Source organism: Cucurbita moschata, unplaced genomic scaffold, assembly GCF_002738365.1.
Source record: "Cucurbita moschata cultivar Rifu unplaced genomic scaffold, Cmos_1.0 Cmo_Scf00043, whole genome shotgun sequence".
NCBI lineage: Eukaryota > Viridiplantae > Streptophyta > Magnoliopsida > Cucurbitales > Cucurbitaceae > Cucurbita > Cucurbita moschata.
Window position 1 is genome coordinate 1,000,299 of NW_019268559.1, and position 14,226 is coordinate 1,014,524.

General features: G+C 38.5%; 5 protein-coding genes and 1 pseudogene across 5 annotated transcripts in view; 3 read left to right on the plus strand and 3 right to left on the minus strand.

Moving 5' to 3' along the window:
* The first annotated feature begins 453 nt into the window (after positions 1–453).
* On the plus strand, positions 454–2,436 carry LOC111433697 (phospholipase A1-IIgamma-like). The gene is made up of 2 exons (XM_023070851.1): positions 454–1,439; positions 1,664–2,436. The coding sequence occupies exons 1-2, from the start codon at positions 738–740 to the stop codon at positions 2,276–2,278; spliced, it is 1,317 nt and encodes a 438-aa protein (XP_022926619.1). The 5' UTR covers positions 454–737; the 3' UTR covers positions 2,279–2,436.
* Positions 2,437–4,484: 2,048 nt separating this feature from the next.
* Positions 4,485–6,079, plus strand: LOC111433565. Its single transcript, XM_023070634.1, has one exon. It carries the CDS (start codon positions 4,485–4,487, stop codon positions 6,060–6,062), a length of 1,578 nt encoding a protein of 525 aa, XP_022926402.1. The 3' UTR covers positions 6,063–6,079.
* Positions 6,080–6,361: 282 nt separating this feature from the next.
* LOC111433890 lies at positions 6,362–10,100 on the minus strand (annotated as a pseudogene).
* LOC111433889 (GDSL esterase/lipase At1g28570-like) lies at positions 6,477–8,285 on the minus strand. The gene is made up of 5 exons (XM_023071149.1): positions 7,896–8,285; positions 7,574–7,819; positions 7,228–7,376; positions 6,853–7,129; positions 6,477–6,774 (listed from the first exon to the last, which is right to left on the minus strand). The coding sequence occupies exons 1-5, from the start codon at positions 8,164–8,166 to the stop codon at positions 6,560–6,562; spliced, it is 1,158 nt and encodes a 385-aa protein (XP_022926917.1). The 5' UTR covers positions 8,167–8,285; the 3' UTR covers positions 6,477–6,559.
* An 843-nt stretch (positions 10,101–10,943) lies between the features above and the next one.
* Positions 10,944–12,987, plus strand: LOC111433853 (pentatricopeptide repeat-containing protein At4g21065-like). Its single transcript, XM_023071102.1, has one exon. It carries the CDS (start codon positions 11,058–11,060, stop codon positions 12,960–12,962), a length of 1,905 nt encoding a protein of 634 aa, XP_022926870.1. The 5' UTR covers positions 10,944–11,057; the 3' UTR covers positions 12,963–12,987.
* A 71-nt stretch (positions 12,988–13,058) lies between these two features.
* LOC111433854 (pyruvate decarboxylase 1-like) overlaps positions 13,059–14,226 on the minus strand; it is a 5,115-nt gene continuing 3,947 nt past the window's right edge. The window contains exons 4-8 of the mRNA XM_023071103.1: positions 14,103–14,167; positions 13,928–14,016; positions 13,732–13,849; positions 13,442–13,630; positions 13,059–13,356 (exon numbers count right to left, since the gene is read on the minus strand). Of these exons, the coding sequence (XP_022926871.1) occupies positions 13,186–13,356; positions 13,442–13,630; positions 13,732–13,849; positions 13,928–14,016; positions 14,103–14,167 (632 nt within the window). The 3' untranslated portion in view covers positions 13,059–13,185. The remainder of the gene's footprint in view (positions 13,357–13,441; positions 13,631–13,731; positions 13,850–13,927; positions 14,017–14,102; positions 14,168–14,226) is intronic.

A 14,226-nucleotide genomic window follows, 5' to 3' on the forward strand; every position in this document is an offset into this window, starting at 1 on the left:
TTTTTTTTTTTTTTTTTTTTTTTTTTTTTTTTTTTTTTTTTTTTTTTTTTTTTTTTTTTTTTTTTTTTTTTTTTGGACGTTACACTCCCACTTTCCATATCACATCTTTATTGTTTATTTCATTTATTATACACGTACATGAATACTCAGTTTTGACTAGACTTTAATTATATGCTATTAATATTTTGTTTTTTTTTTTCAAAACAAAAAAATTTCTTTCTTTTAAATTTTTTTTTTTTCTCTAAAAGTCAAATTTAAGTGGATTGACTTACTGAAAGGCAAGAGTAAATATTTGTGTGGCTGATGGGTTTGGGGGCAGAAGTAATGTGGGCTTTGTTATGGATGCAGACCCAACATCAGGAAATCTAGTGGGGCATGCAGCAAAGGAGAAGGAGCAATTCGGGTGGGCGATCAGGGTTTTAAGATTGAACTGTAGGATTAGTGTTTTCTTGCTTTATGCCCTTTTCCATTGAGAAGCAACGCAAAGACGGGGAAAGTGGAGGTGGCAATACTTGCCTTGACAAGCTCGCAACCACCTTGGCCACCAGTCTATGACTTCAAAGCCAAGCATATCTTTGCCGATGTTCATCTTTTAACTAACTCCAAATATAATAGAAGGCTTTGGGAATCCAAAATCCAAGTGGTTTAGATACATACAAATAAATTCTTAAAGCAAAACCCAGCTCCAATTTTGCAATCTATGCTCATCTCGTTCACATCAAATTTGGAATAGCAAAATGAATTGCAATTCGCAGAGAAGAGTGGGAATCAAATGTGGAAGAAAGCTGGTAGTGTGGGGATGTTTTGGTAACAAAAAAAAGTCCAAAACGACGATGGATAAGCGCAGCAGCTCGGCCAACACTACTGGGAAGAACAATTGGCGACAATTAATTGGGTCAAACAATTGGGAAGGCCTTTTGGAACCACTGCAAATCGAGCTCCGACGCTACATATTGCACTACGGACAAATGGCGCAGGCAACCTACGACACATTCAACACCGAGAAGGCGTCGAAATTCGCGGGAAGCAGTCGGTATTCGAAGCAAGATTTCTTCGCCAAAGTCGGGTTAGAAAAGGGGAACCCATTCAAATACAGTGTGACCAAATTTTTGTACGCAACTTCGCAAGTGAAGGTGCCGGACGCTTTCATTGTGAGGCCGTTGTCGAGGGAGGCTTGGAGCAAAGAATCGAATTGGATTGGGTACGTGGCGGTGGCGACCGACGAAGGGGCGGCGGAATTGGGGCGGAGAGATATTGTGATTGCTTGGAGAGGCACTGTGAGAAGCTTGGAGTGGATTGATGATATGGAGTTTGTTTTGACGTCGGCTCCCCAAATATTTGGGCAGTCCAGCGATGTCAGGGTCCATCAGGGTTGGCATTCTATTTACACTTCCGATGATCGCCGTTCTCCCTTTGCCAAGACCAGCGTCAGAAGCCAGGCAAGTCGTCCTTCGTTAACAAGATGATATTACTGATTTATATACCCATTCATTTACTAAATTATCCGATGTGGGATTCTTTCCAACATTAGAAAATTACATTAACAAAAATAAATAATAAATTGGGATTAATTTCAAAAATATTTATTTTAGCACAGACTATGAGATCCCAAATTTGGTTTGATTTCTATGAGTGACTCAGTTCATCATTACACACTGAGCAGGTTCTCAGCGAGGTGAAAAGGCTGGTAGAGCAATACAAGGACGAAGAGACTAGCATAGTCACGACGGGACACAGCCTTGGCGCAGCAATAGCCACGCTAAACGCCGTAGACATAGTAGCAAACGGACTCAACATTCCAGGCAGCAGGCAGCCAAAGGCAGCGCCAATTCCAGTGACGTCCTTCGTTTTCGCCAGCCCCAGAGTGGGAGATTCAGATTTCAAAAGGGTATTCTCGGAGCTCAAAGATGTACACGTTTTACGAGTGAAAAACGCGATGGACGTTGTCCCAAATTACCCAATTATCGGTTACTCGGACGTGGGCGAGGAACTGGAAATCGACACTCGAAAATCGAAGTACTTGAAGAGCCCAGGGAGCTTGAGTAGTTGGCATAATTTGGAGGGTTACCTGCATGGAGTGGCAGGAACGCAGGGGAGTAAAGGAGGGTTTAAGCTGGAGATTGAGAGGGACATTGCGTTGGTTAATAAGAGCCTGGATGCGTTGAAAGAGGAGCATCTCGTGCCAGTGGCTTGGCGATGTTTGCAGAATAAGGGTATGGTTCAACAGAGTGATGGGTCTTGGAAATTGATGGACAACGAGGAGGAACATGAATTTTGATCCTTTATTTGTTGTTGCTCATTAACTATTCATTTTGCTTCATTTCTTTCATTTGGATTTCTTTTACTTTATGTATAATTAATGCATCATTTCTGTCAAAATGAAGCAATTATTGTTCATAGCCCCATTGGAAATAAATATTTAAAGATTTATTATTATTATTACTCCACCATTATTTCATTACAAACAACCAAACCCTCTTTTTTATTTCTTATTTCATTTCCTTCCATTCCCAACGGTCACACCGTTAGTAGATATTATCCGTTTTAGCTCGTTACGTATCGCCATAAGCGTCACGATTTTAAAATTCATCTACTAGGGAGAGGTTTCTACACCCTTATAAACAATGTTTTGTTCTCCTCTACAAACCGACGTGGGATCTCACAATTCAACCCCCGCTGGTTCATTGCCCAGTGTCTGATTCCGATATAATTTGTAATAATACAACAAACTCACTGCTAATAGATATTGTCCGCTCTGGCTTCATCACGATTTTAAAATGCATTTACTAGGGAGACGTTTCCACACTCTTATAAGGAATGTTTCGTTCCCTTTTTTAACCGATGTGAAATCTCACATTTGAAACAGCATACTAACGTTCTAATTCTTTAGGGTGGAATAGTTCAATATTATGGTATAACGAGAGATAGTTGTATATGGTTGACCTTCAAATTCAACAACAACATTATGGACATTATGGAGTTATAAGTATATCATTATCTTGTTTCAAATACGTTGCATAGTTTGAATTACAAATGATATGCCCATGAAGAGCTTCTATCTACTTTTGTTGACCAACTGGTTCATCTGGGCTGGCCCCCTCAAGCTGCAGCCATGGAATTTCATCCCAACTTGCTCATTAAAATAATAACAAAACCAAAGCCTCCAATACGTTCTCTTTCAAACTCATCCATTCAACTCCACCACCATTATTTTCTTCTTTTTTGATTATAAGCACTTGCCAATAATGGAAATGCATATGTCGACATGTCGTCATAACATGTTCCTTGCACCATTCTCTAATATAAAGATGGAGAAATTCATTGTTAATTTCACGATGTTGACTTCTTCAATAATTTATTTCTTAGCTATAAGAACAGAAAGTCAATGGCAAATCCCACTTTCTTAGTTATTTCAATATTTTGTTGGTGTTAAAATGTGTTCGTGTTAGTAAGACATCAATCTCGACTTAGTTCAAATGGTTAAGATATTCATTCCGTCGAAAAAAAGAAATTTATTTCTTATCGAACAAAAAAAAAATGTATGAGGAAAAAGGATTTTTTAATATCGTTCCGTGTATACGTACCTAAATTAATTTTTAAATTATGATGCAAATATGACCCAATCAAGAATAAGAATAAAAGTTTACGTATAAGTAAGGCAAATTTTATAGTCAAACCTTGTCCTCACAACTATGTAAACGATTAACTCATACAAAATTTGATTTTCCCAAATTAATACAAATCAAAGCAAATCAAAAAGGCAATTTTTAGACATGTTCGGATGGAGGATTGTGTTTACTTTGAATTCAACTCTTCAAACCAAATTATATTAAAGGACGAAATTGTATTCAATGACCGTACCACTCTAGTTAAACTATCGAGTGACTACGTAAGAAATTATCAATTAATTTTGAGGTAGAACTCCATATTAAATAATTTATCAATCATTACAACTAAGATCGAAAATGATCAATGTATTTCATTTTCTTTCATAAAAACAAGAACTCTACTCTAATTAAATAGTTGAGTGTTGTAATGCCATGCACGTATATCACATCTTTTATTGCATTACCTAAAATATGATCCATATATTCAATATAATAAACATTCTATCGAGTTACCAATAATTAATATGATATTATTTACTTTAATCAGAATATGTCACGGAGTTGTGTTATTTTTATTTATATGAACTTAAAATATATCCCATTTTTATTGGATAGGAAGCTGTGTTTGCATCCATTAGCTACATTTTAATAATTTGATGGCTAGTTGAAAGAAGCCTTAAGAGATTTTTTAAAATAAATTAAAAAAAAAAAAAAAAAAGGACACGTCAGGCTTCTGTGAGTTTTGGAGTTTGACTGGTCAATAGAAAGCACAGTGTAATGGAATGTATTCCAAGTCAGACTTCGAAACCCTATAAAATCCAAGGAAGCAGCTGCCACTCCAATCACCTTTGTCTCGCTCTCTTCACTTCTTGAAATATGGCAACTCCCGTAAGGTTCTCGAGCTGTAGAGGCGTTGCCTTTGAAGTGAAAGCTCAGGAACATCAACTCTCCCATCAAAGTAGTGTCTCCTTTACAACATTCCTTTCATCTTCATCTTCACTACGAAGATCACTAAGCAAACCAAGCACCCATTTCTGTGACATTGACCCTGACCAACAAAAACTCCAACCCCTCTCCGATGAAGACGAGAATGAGCTGCAATCACTCGAACAAGGACACTACGTTCCACCCCCACAAAACCCCTCTCCCCCTAACCCAAAATCAAGGCTCTCCGTCATTCTCCTCGACCAAGGCCTCTTCACCGTCTACAAGCGCCTCTTTATTCTCTCTGTTTCATTAAACATAACTGCCCTCATTCTCGCCCTCACTCGCAATTTCCCTTATGCAAGAAACAACCCTGCTCTGTTTTCAATCGGCAACATATTCATGTTGTGTCTTTGCCGAAGTGAGGCGTTTTTGCGTGTTCTATTTTGGTTAAGCGTCTCAATTATTGGAAGATCATGGGTCCCTCTCTGTGTCAAAACCTCCCTAACTTCTCTCCTACAGAGCTTAGGTGGCATCCATAGCGGCTGTGGAGTTTCCTCCATTGCATGGCTTGTGTACGCATTATTAATACAGATTCTCGAGGACCCAAAAAACGCGTCCCCAGCCATGATTGCAGTTGCCTCAGCAATTCTAGCCCTTCTTTGCCTCTCTTCATTAGCAGCATTCCCCCTCGTTCGCCACCTCCACCACAATGTCTTCGAGCGAACGCACCGTTTTGCCGGATGGGCTGCTCTGGCTCTCCTCTGGGCCTTCATTATTTTAAAATTGACTTACGACCCAATTACCAAATCATACACTAACCCCCTCGGTTCCCGTTTGGTTAAGAATCAGGAATTTTGGTTCACAGCCGCAATCACTTTCCTAATTATTCTCCCCTGGGTTACGGTCAGGCGCGTTCCTGTTCAAATCTCTGCCCCTTCCGGACATGCCTCGATTATCAAATTCAACGGTGGGGTCCAACCTGGGTTATTGGGCCGAATCAGCCCATCGCCGTTATCAGAATGGCACGCATTTGGGATCATTTCCGACGGCCAAAAAGAGCACATGATGTTAGCCGGAGCAGTTGGCGATTTCACGAAATCTTTGGTGTCGAACCCACCGAGCCACTTGTGGGTCCGTGGGGTCCACTTCGCCGGACTTCCTTATTTGGTGAATATGTACGAGAGAGCTCTGGTGGTAGCGACGGGATCTGGGATCTGCGTGTTTTTGTCGTTTCTGATACAGAGAAGTAGGGCTGACGTGTATTTGGTGTGGGTAGCCAAAGGGATCGAGGAGAATTTCGGGAAGGAGATTAAGGAGACGGTAAACGGGTACCCGAAGGAGAAGGTGATTATTCACGACACGAAGGTTTCGGGGCGGCCGAATGTGGCGGAGCTGACAGTGAAGGCGGCCGGAAAATGGAAAGCGGAGGTGGTGATTGTTACGAGTAATCCGGAAGGAAGTAGAGATGTGGTGAATGCGTGTAAGAGGTCTGGAATTGCGGCTTTTGGTCCGATTTGGGATTCCTGAAACATGGAAACTCACACTCCAACCTGGTTTCATATTATCATTTAATTCTTTACTTATTTTTAATTACAGAAATTATTCAAATTTTTATCAAAATATATTAAAATTCAGAAATAAACTTTGAATATGATGAATAGACAAGGCACTATGAATAATGCAACACGTGATTTTCATTTTAGATTGAGGAAAATTTAACAAGGGAAAGGAATTTAGGTGCCCATTTAAATAATTTTACATCTATCAATCACATCAAAAAGGCTAATCGGATACTTAATGTGATTGTACAATCAACCTACCCTTGATTAATATCAAATTACAATTATAATAATTTAATTTAATCCAACTGGAATACATTATCATCGTCCATTCAACTCAACAAGATAGGAGAGAGTAACAATCACATTTTTGTGAATTTAAACAAACACGGAGATTCATATAACATAAAAAAATAAAATAAAATAAAATTTATTGGGATTGAAGTAACTTGGTTGAGCTTTTTTTTATTGAAAAATACTAAATTGAGGAGCGGTGAATATGTCTTCCAACACGCTAATTGCTATCAATTCATATGTGGCTTCAGTCAAGTGAAGTCCATCCCAACTAAAGTGTTTGGAAGGATCATCACACACAATGGTGGAGGGCAATCCACATGGCACAGGAAAATTAATTGTTCTATTCCCATCCACACAACAAACTTGTTCAATATCCACGAATCCTGCATAAAACAACAAGAACACCTTTATCAATGAATTTTACACCTTCCTTCTTTCAAATCAAGCGAAAGTAGATTTACCGAAATTCTTTGGAGCATTGAACAGGCGCATAGCAGCATTGAAATAATCTGCATAGATGAGATGGACGTGCGGATGGAGAGCTCCAATCCGCTCGAGTTCTTGTTGGAGTTGTTCATTATGGTACTCTGAAAATTGGTTCAACCATTTCAAACAACCATTTTTTGAGTCGTAGTGTTCTCCATTTGATGTCTTAAACAATTTGAGATACATTGGAACACACCCAATAGGAAAATTTCCCGGAACCATTATAGTGTCTACACCTAACTCAATCAACTCCTATAAAAAAATAATTCCATAAAACAATAAGTTTTCTTTACCTTTGGTAAACCAACGATGACATTTATGGCATATAAATTAGAAATACGAGTCCATACCCTGATTGCGGACCCAATTTGTTTGATCACCAATGGTACTAAAGAGGCCACTTCTTCAATGTTGCGTTTATCAAACAAAAAGTCATTGTAATCATTCCCTCCTATTTCACCCATAATAAATAGGGATTTTTTAAACATATCCTTGCACCCTGTAATCAAAAAAAATACCATGAACAGTATCCATTTCAAAAAGAAAAAAAAAAGTAGGTAAGAATTGAACCCAGGAATTAGACCCGGTTCGTATTTTCCGTAAGTTTAGTCTCTGTTCTTCGAGAGATTCCCCTGAAACTGAGAGAAATATGGTTGCCAGAAAGTAATTTAAGATGGAAAAAGAAGAAAAACGAACCCGAGGAAGCAGAAGATGCGCAAACGGAAGAATATGTTTTCTTGAACCAATCCAGTTGAATCTCGAGGGAGACGGCGTGAGATGGCACATTATGGACTCCCCTTTCTTCAAAATACGACAGATTCAGCGCAGTTGCTCCCCCAACAGCGAAATTCAAGCCCTTCCTAAATTCCTCAGCGCTAATCCCCTCTTCTCCCAGCCCCACACTCCGGTATGGGCGTACCAGTGGAAGCCCCAACGATGTAGCTGCAAAACATTGAATTAAGATGAATTCTCGGTATTATCTGGAAACAGAACATTATAACATAATTGGGTTAGAGACCAATGAAGTCGAGGATGACACGGCCGTCGGAGAATCGGCCGGTGGGGCGATGGAAGAAGGTCTCCCCGTAAGGAAGGAAGCAAACATGGACAGGATTAGGAGAGGAACAGGTGTAATAGAGATTTCCGGTGTCGGAAAGGGAATCGCCGAAGTTGAAGATGGAGGTGTAGCGTCCAAAAACAGAGTGGACGGCAAAGGCAAAGGCAAAAGCAAGATGAAGTAAAGATGGTGGAGTCATTGAGAATGAAAAGGAAGGAATTGTGGGAGACATGGAGGAAGAAAGATGAAGCTACTTGATACCATTTGAAGTAATATAATGGTGGATGGTAGGTGGAATGGGGCCTCAATAAACAACATAATTCATAAACACAAACCAGAATGGTTTTCGTTGAAAGTAACAAATATATAATAATTATTTGATGTAATAAGAAATTTTTCTTTTAAAAAAAAAAACCATCTCTATCTCTATTAAATAGAGTCAACAAAAATGAAAATTAAAAGTTATTGTAATTGTAGTAACTTGGTCGAGCTATTTTGTTGAAGAATACTAAATTGAGGAGTCGTGAATGAGCCTTGCATCAAATTAGTCGCCATCAATTTATATGTTGCTTCGGTTAAATGAAGACCATCCCAACTAACATATTTGGAAGGATCATCACACACAATTGTTGATGGCAATCCACAGGGCATTGGAAAGTAGTATGATCTATTCTCATCCACCCAACAAACTTGGTGGAGATTTGTAAATCCTGCAAAAGAAGGAGAACACAATCTTACACATTTCGTTTTCTTTATAGATTTCCAATCAAAATATGGGAAGATTTTAGTAGGGTAGATTTACCGAAGTTCTTTGGAGCATTGAGGATGTCCATAACTGCATTAAAATAATCTGCATAGATGAGATGAACGTGTGGGTGGAGAGCGCTAATCCTCTGGAGTTCTCGTTGAAGTTGCTCATTATGGTACTTAGAACATTGGTTCAACCATTTCAAACAACCATTTTGTGGGTCATATTGGCCTCGATTTGACGTTGCATACACTTGGAGATATATTGGGAGACACCCAATAGGAAAGAATGGATTTTTTTGTAAATTTGATGAACAAATAACAACTTTATTTTTGGTAGCGAATAAAGTAGAAACACAAAAGTTATACCGTGATAGTGGAACCAATTTGTTTAACAACCAATGGTACCAAAGATGTGACTTGTGTAATGTTGCGATTATGGAAGAAAAAGTAGTTGTAATCGTTGCCTCCTATTTCGCCCATGATAAATAGCGAATTTTTAAATATATCCCTGCACTCTGTAAACAAAAACAAAAACTGCCTTTTATTTTCATGGGTTGAGAAATGAAGATTCAAAAACGAAAATTCATGGAAGTAGAAGGGCTCTTAAGATCTAATTTCATTGTTTATGGTGGTTTCGGAGTATTATTTAGGCAAATTTTCATTTGTTTTACTTTTTACTTCTCGAAATTATATAAAAGTTTGAATTTTTTTTTTAAAAGTAAACATATTTTCCGTACGTTTAGTCTCTGTTCTTAATTTTAAAGCAGAGAGAGAGAGAGAGAGAGAGAGAGAGAGGAAGAAGAACATACTAGAAGAAGGAGAAGATGCGCAAACGGAAGAGTATGTTTTGTTGAACCAATGGAGTTGAATCCCGAGGGACACGGCGTGAGATGGCACATTATGGATTCCCCTTTCTTCAAAATACGACACATCGAGCGCAGTTGCTCCCCCAACCGCGAAATTCAAGCCCTTTCCAAATTCCTCAGCGCTAATCCCCTGTCCTCCCAGCCCCACACTCCGATATGGGCGAACCAGAGGAAGCCCCGACGATGTAGCTGCAAGACATTGAATTAAGATGAATTCTTGGTATTATCTGGAAACAGAACATTATAACATAATTGGGTTAGAAATTGAGAAGAGACCAATGAAGTCGAGGATGACACGGCCGTCGGAGAATCGGCCGGTGGGGCGATGGAAGAAGGTCTCCCCGTAAGGAAGGAAGCAAACATGGGCAGGATTAGGAGAAGAACAGGTGTAATAGAGATTTCCGGTATCGGAAAGGGAATCGCCGAAGTTGAAGATGGAAGTGTAGCGTCCAAAGACAGAGTGGACGGAAAAGGCAAAGGCAAAAGCAAGATGAAGCAAAGGGATCGAGGGAGCCATGGAGGAAGGAAGAAGATGAAGGTAGTTGGTATTTATTCCACCTAATTTTATTATTATTATTATTATTATTATCATGTATTTAAAAAAGGGTTGGTAATGAATATGAAATTTGAAAACTACTTTAATTATGGTATTACATCAACCTTTTGTTGATCGGAGATGTTTGGTGAAGGTTGTGGGAGGGAAAAAAAGAGAGGATATTATGAAATTTCTTAATTTCACCGACATCCAAACACACTGGTCCATTCATTTGTTACAATCGTGGGACTCACCATGTTACAATTGCTTTACTTTGCTCATGAGATTCACACCATCTTTTTATTATTATTATTATTATTATTATTATTATTATGAAATTTCTCCACGTTCATAAAATGAATTCAAACCACACAATTATTTTTCTATTTTCATAAAAAACAAAACCACTACTCCTATTTTTCATTAATAATGTCACCACCCACATATATATATATATATATATATGGAAATTACAAAAAATGAGTAAAGTTGTATAAAATTGTTTGATGTTACAATTTTATATAAATAAATTATTTTTAATAATTTCATTCTTTAATTTTAGATAATTAACTGTTAATTATTTTATTCAAATTTGTATTTCTATTTTTGCGTTAAAATTTAAGTTTTTGAATTTATTTTGGAATGGACCGTGATAATTATCATTAAATAAATTATTTGAATTATAAATACTTTGTATAAGTTATATTTTATAAAATTTTTTTTTTTGTGGAAATAAATTATATATATAAGTTATTATTAATTTATTATAATTAAATAATTAATTATAATAATTTTGTAAAGTGAAAAGAGAATAAGAAGGAAGAAAAATAAAGATGACAAAAGAAGTACTGAAGAGAGAAAGAGAAGAGAAACGGAAATGAAATGAAAAAAGATTAAATTTTTGGAAACCCATGCCCATTCAATCGATGAACCCAATTAAATTTCAGAATTTGTGACGGATCATCGTCCTTTATGCTACTCTGTAAGCCTAAATTCATCTTCTGGACTTCGAAACAGAGATTGAATGTCCATGTCTTCTCCACCGTTTCCCATTTACCTCCTCCTCTTTCTTCTCTTCCCCCAATATCTGGGATTACCCAAATTAAGCAAGCCCATGCTCGTAGTGTCGTCTTCGGCCTTGCTAATGATGGCCGCATCATGGGTCACCTCCTCGCTTTTCTTGCCGTTTCTTCCTCTTCATTGCCGTATGAGTACGCCTTCTCAATTTATCAGTCTATTTCTCATCCAAGTGTTTTTGCCACCAATAACATGATACGGTGCTGCGCAAAAGAGGAGTTATCTTGCGAGTCGATATCTCTTTACTCACACATGCGCCGAAGTCTTGTGGCGCCTAATAAACATACTTTGACCTTTGTATTGCAAGCTTGCAGTAACGCTTTGGCTATCTGCGAAGGGATTCAAGTTCAAACCCATGTCATAAAATTTGGTTTTGCTAAAGACGTTTTCATTCGAAATGCGTTGATTCACTTGTATTGTACTCATTGCAGAGTTGAATGTGCGAAGCAGGTATTTGATGAAGTTCCTAGTAGTCGAGATATAGTTTCCTGGAATTCAATGATTGCTGGTTTTGTTAGAGCTGGGCAGATCAATGTTGCAGATAAACTGTTTGTTGAAATGCCTGAGAAAGATGTGATCTCATGGAGCGCGATGATATCTGGGTGTGTTCAAAATGGGCTATTGGAGAAGGCGTTAGACTGCTTTAATGAGATGAGGGAGCAAAAAATGAGGCCGAATGAGGCAATATTGGTGTCCATGCTCGCAGCAGCATCCCAATTGGGTATGCTTGAGTATGGAAAAATGATCCATTCCATTGCGGACTCCTTGAAATTCCCAATGACTGCTTCTCTTGGCACAGCACTAGTTGACATGTATGCTAAGTGCGGTTGTATTGATGAGTCCAAATTCTTGTTCGACCGAATGCCCCAGAAAGATAAATGGACTTGGAATGTTATGATTTGTGGTTTAGCATCGCATGGCCTTGGGCAAGAAGCGCTTGCATTATTTGAAAAGTTTCTAACACAGGGTTTCTACCCAGTCAACGTGACATTCATTGGAGTCTTGAATGCGTGTAGCAGAGCTGGTTTAGTCAGCGAGGGAAGACGTTTTTTTAAGCTAATGACGGACACATATAAGATTATACCAGAGATGGAACACTATGGTTGCATGGTTGATCTCTTCAGCCGTGCTGGGTTCGTTTATGATGCTGTTGAAATGATTAACAGGATGCCTGCTCCTCCGGACCCTGTGTTGTGGGCAACGGTGCTTGGTTCATGCAAGGTTCACGGATTTATAGAACTGGGTGAAGAGATTGGGAACAAGTTGATTCAAATGGATCCCACTCACAATGGGCATTATGTCCAGTTAGCGGGTATCTATGCCAGACTAAGAAAATGGGAAGATGTAAGCAAGATTAGGAGACTAATGGCTGACAGAAACTCCAACAAAATTGCAGGGTGGAGCTTGATTGAAGCAGGAGGAAGAGTTCACCGATTTGTGGCAGGAGATAAGGAGCATGAACAATGTACAGAGATCTACAAGATGTTGGAGACAATTGGAGTACGAATAGCAGCAGCGGGATACTCAGCAAACGTTTCATCAGTACTGCATGACATAGAGGAAGAAGAAAAAGAAACTGCCATTAAAGAGCATAGTGAAAGGTTGGCAATTGCTTTTGGGTTGCTGGTGACTCAAGTTGGTGACTGTATTCGTATTATCAAGAATTTAAGAGTTTGTGGCGATTGCCATGAGGTAAGTAAGATCATTTCTCGAGTATTTGAAAGAGAAATAATTGTTAGAGATGGCAGTAGATTTCACCATTTTAAGAATGGTAGTTGTTCTTGTCTAGATTATTGGTGAAAGATACGATTTAGCCCATCCAAGTTCGAATTAAATTATTTGTCTCTCACCATTTTTGAGCAAATTGAATGATATGCTATTCTAGACAATGAAACCTGACATAACCCAAGCATTTACAATATATCCAAAAGAGCAGAGCAGCTCTCCATTTTAGCATACAACATAAAGTGAATGAAGAACTCTGCTATTTTATTCTCTTTTTGATGTCACTCTTAACAGTCGGTTATTGAGGATTTGGAGGGCGACTGTTAGCAGAGGCCACACGAGACCCCCATTCTAGTAGCTCTTTGCTCGTGTCGTCTTTGTGCACCAGAACTTCGATGAAACACAATGATTCTTTGTGTTCGTCGTTCGCGGTCGCAATTGCTTCTATTAGTTCTTCCTCTGTTTGTACCTATTGATTTGAGCAGAAGTTGAATTACTAAATAAGGATGAATCGTGATGAGTTGTTTAGGAGTGAGTTAAGACTTTGGGCTAACCTTGGCCGTCCAGCATTTTCCTTCACCATTGTGAATGGCATCGACCACTCCAGTGTAGTTCCAGTTCTTGATAACATTGTATGGACCATCGTGAATCTCTACGTCTATGGTATATCCTCCATTGTTAATGAGGAAGATGATGGTCCTTTGCCCACATTTAATCATTGTTGAAATATCTTGAGCCGTCACCTGAAAGAAAGTTCACGAGTTTATGATTTGTAAGAGTCTATACGCAGTTCGAGTCCTTTTGAGTTATCAAATCAAACTCAACCATCGAGCTAATAGCAAACCTGGAAACTCCCATCACCAATACAGGCGATTATACGCTTATCTTTATTGGCCTGAGCATATCCCAAAGTGGCACCTACTGACCATCCAACAGAACCATATTGCATTTGGAATTCATAGCTGAACAGAGCCACACAAAAGAATTACACTCTGCAACTGAAAAAAGCTTTAAAAAACACAGAAGAAAACCAAGCTGACCCGCAATTCTCAGGAAGACGAAGCTTCTGACAGTTGAACCATGAATCACCAATTTCAGCAATTACCGCAGTGTCACCGGACAACATATTCTAAAGGAAAGTAAGAAAGAAAAAAGAAGAACACCACCGTCAAGAAATTGGAAACTTTTATACTGTTAAAGATTCATATGGTAAACCTGAATATGTTTGAAGAGAACATTGACTCGTAAAGGTTCGTCCTTTGCATAGTTGAGAGGGATACTGTAACGTCCGAAGAAAAAAAAAAAAAAAAAAAAAAAAAAAAAAAAAAAAAAAAAAAAA

What these genes read in the sequence shown, in the direction of transcription:
- LOC111433889 (XM_023071149.1), bottom strand. Translation starts at nt 8,166, where the DNA reads ATGTCTCCCACAATTCCTTCCTTTTCATTCTCAATGACTCCACCATCT. An exon ending in TGTCATCCTCGACTTCATTG is followed by an intron (nt 7,820 to 7,895) that starts GTCTCTAACCCA and finishes AATGTTTTGCAG; the next exon opens with CTACATCGTTGGGGCTTCCA. An exon ending in CGCATCTTCTGCTTCCTCGG is followed by an intron (nt 7,377 to 7,573) that starts GTTCGTTTTTCT and finishes TTTTGATTACAG; the next exon opens with GGTGCAAGGATATGTTTAAA.
- LOC111433697 (XM_023070851.1), top strand. Translation starts at nt 738, where the DNA reads ATGAATTGCAATTCGCAGAGAAGAGTGGGAATCAAATGTGGAAGAAAG. An exon ending in AGACCAGCGTCAGAAGCCAG is followed by an intron (nt 1,440 to 1,663) that starts GCAAGTCGTCCT and finishes CACACTGAGCAG; the next exon opens with GTTCTCAGCGAGGTGAAAAG.
- LOC111433853 (XM_023071102.1), top strand. Translation starts at nt 11,058, where the DNA reads ATGCTACTCTGTAAGCCTAAATTCATCTTCTGGACTTCGAAACAGAGA.
- LOC111433565 (XM_023070634.1), top strand. Translation starts at nt 4,485, where the DNA reads ATGGCAACTCCCGTAAGGTTCTCGAGCTGTAGAGGCGTTGCCTTTGAA.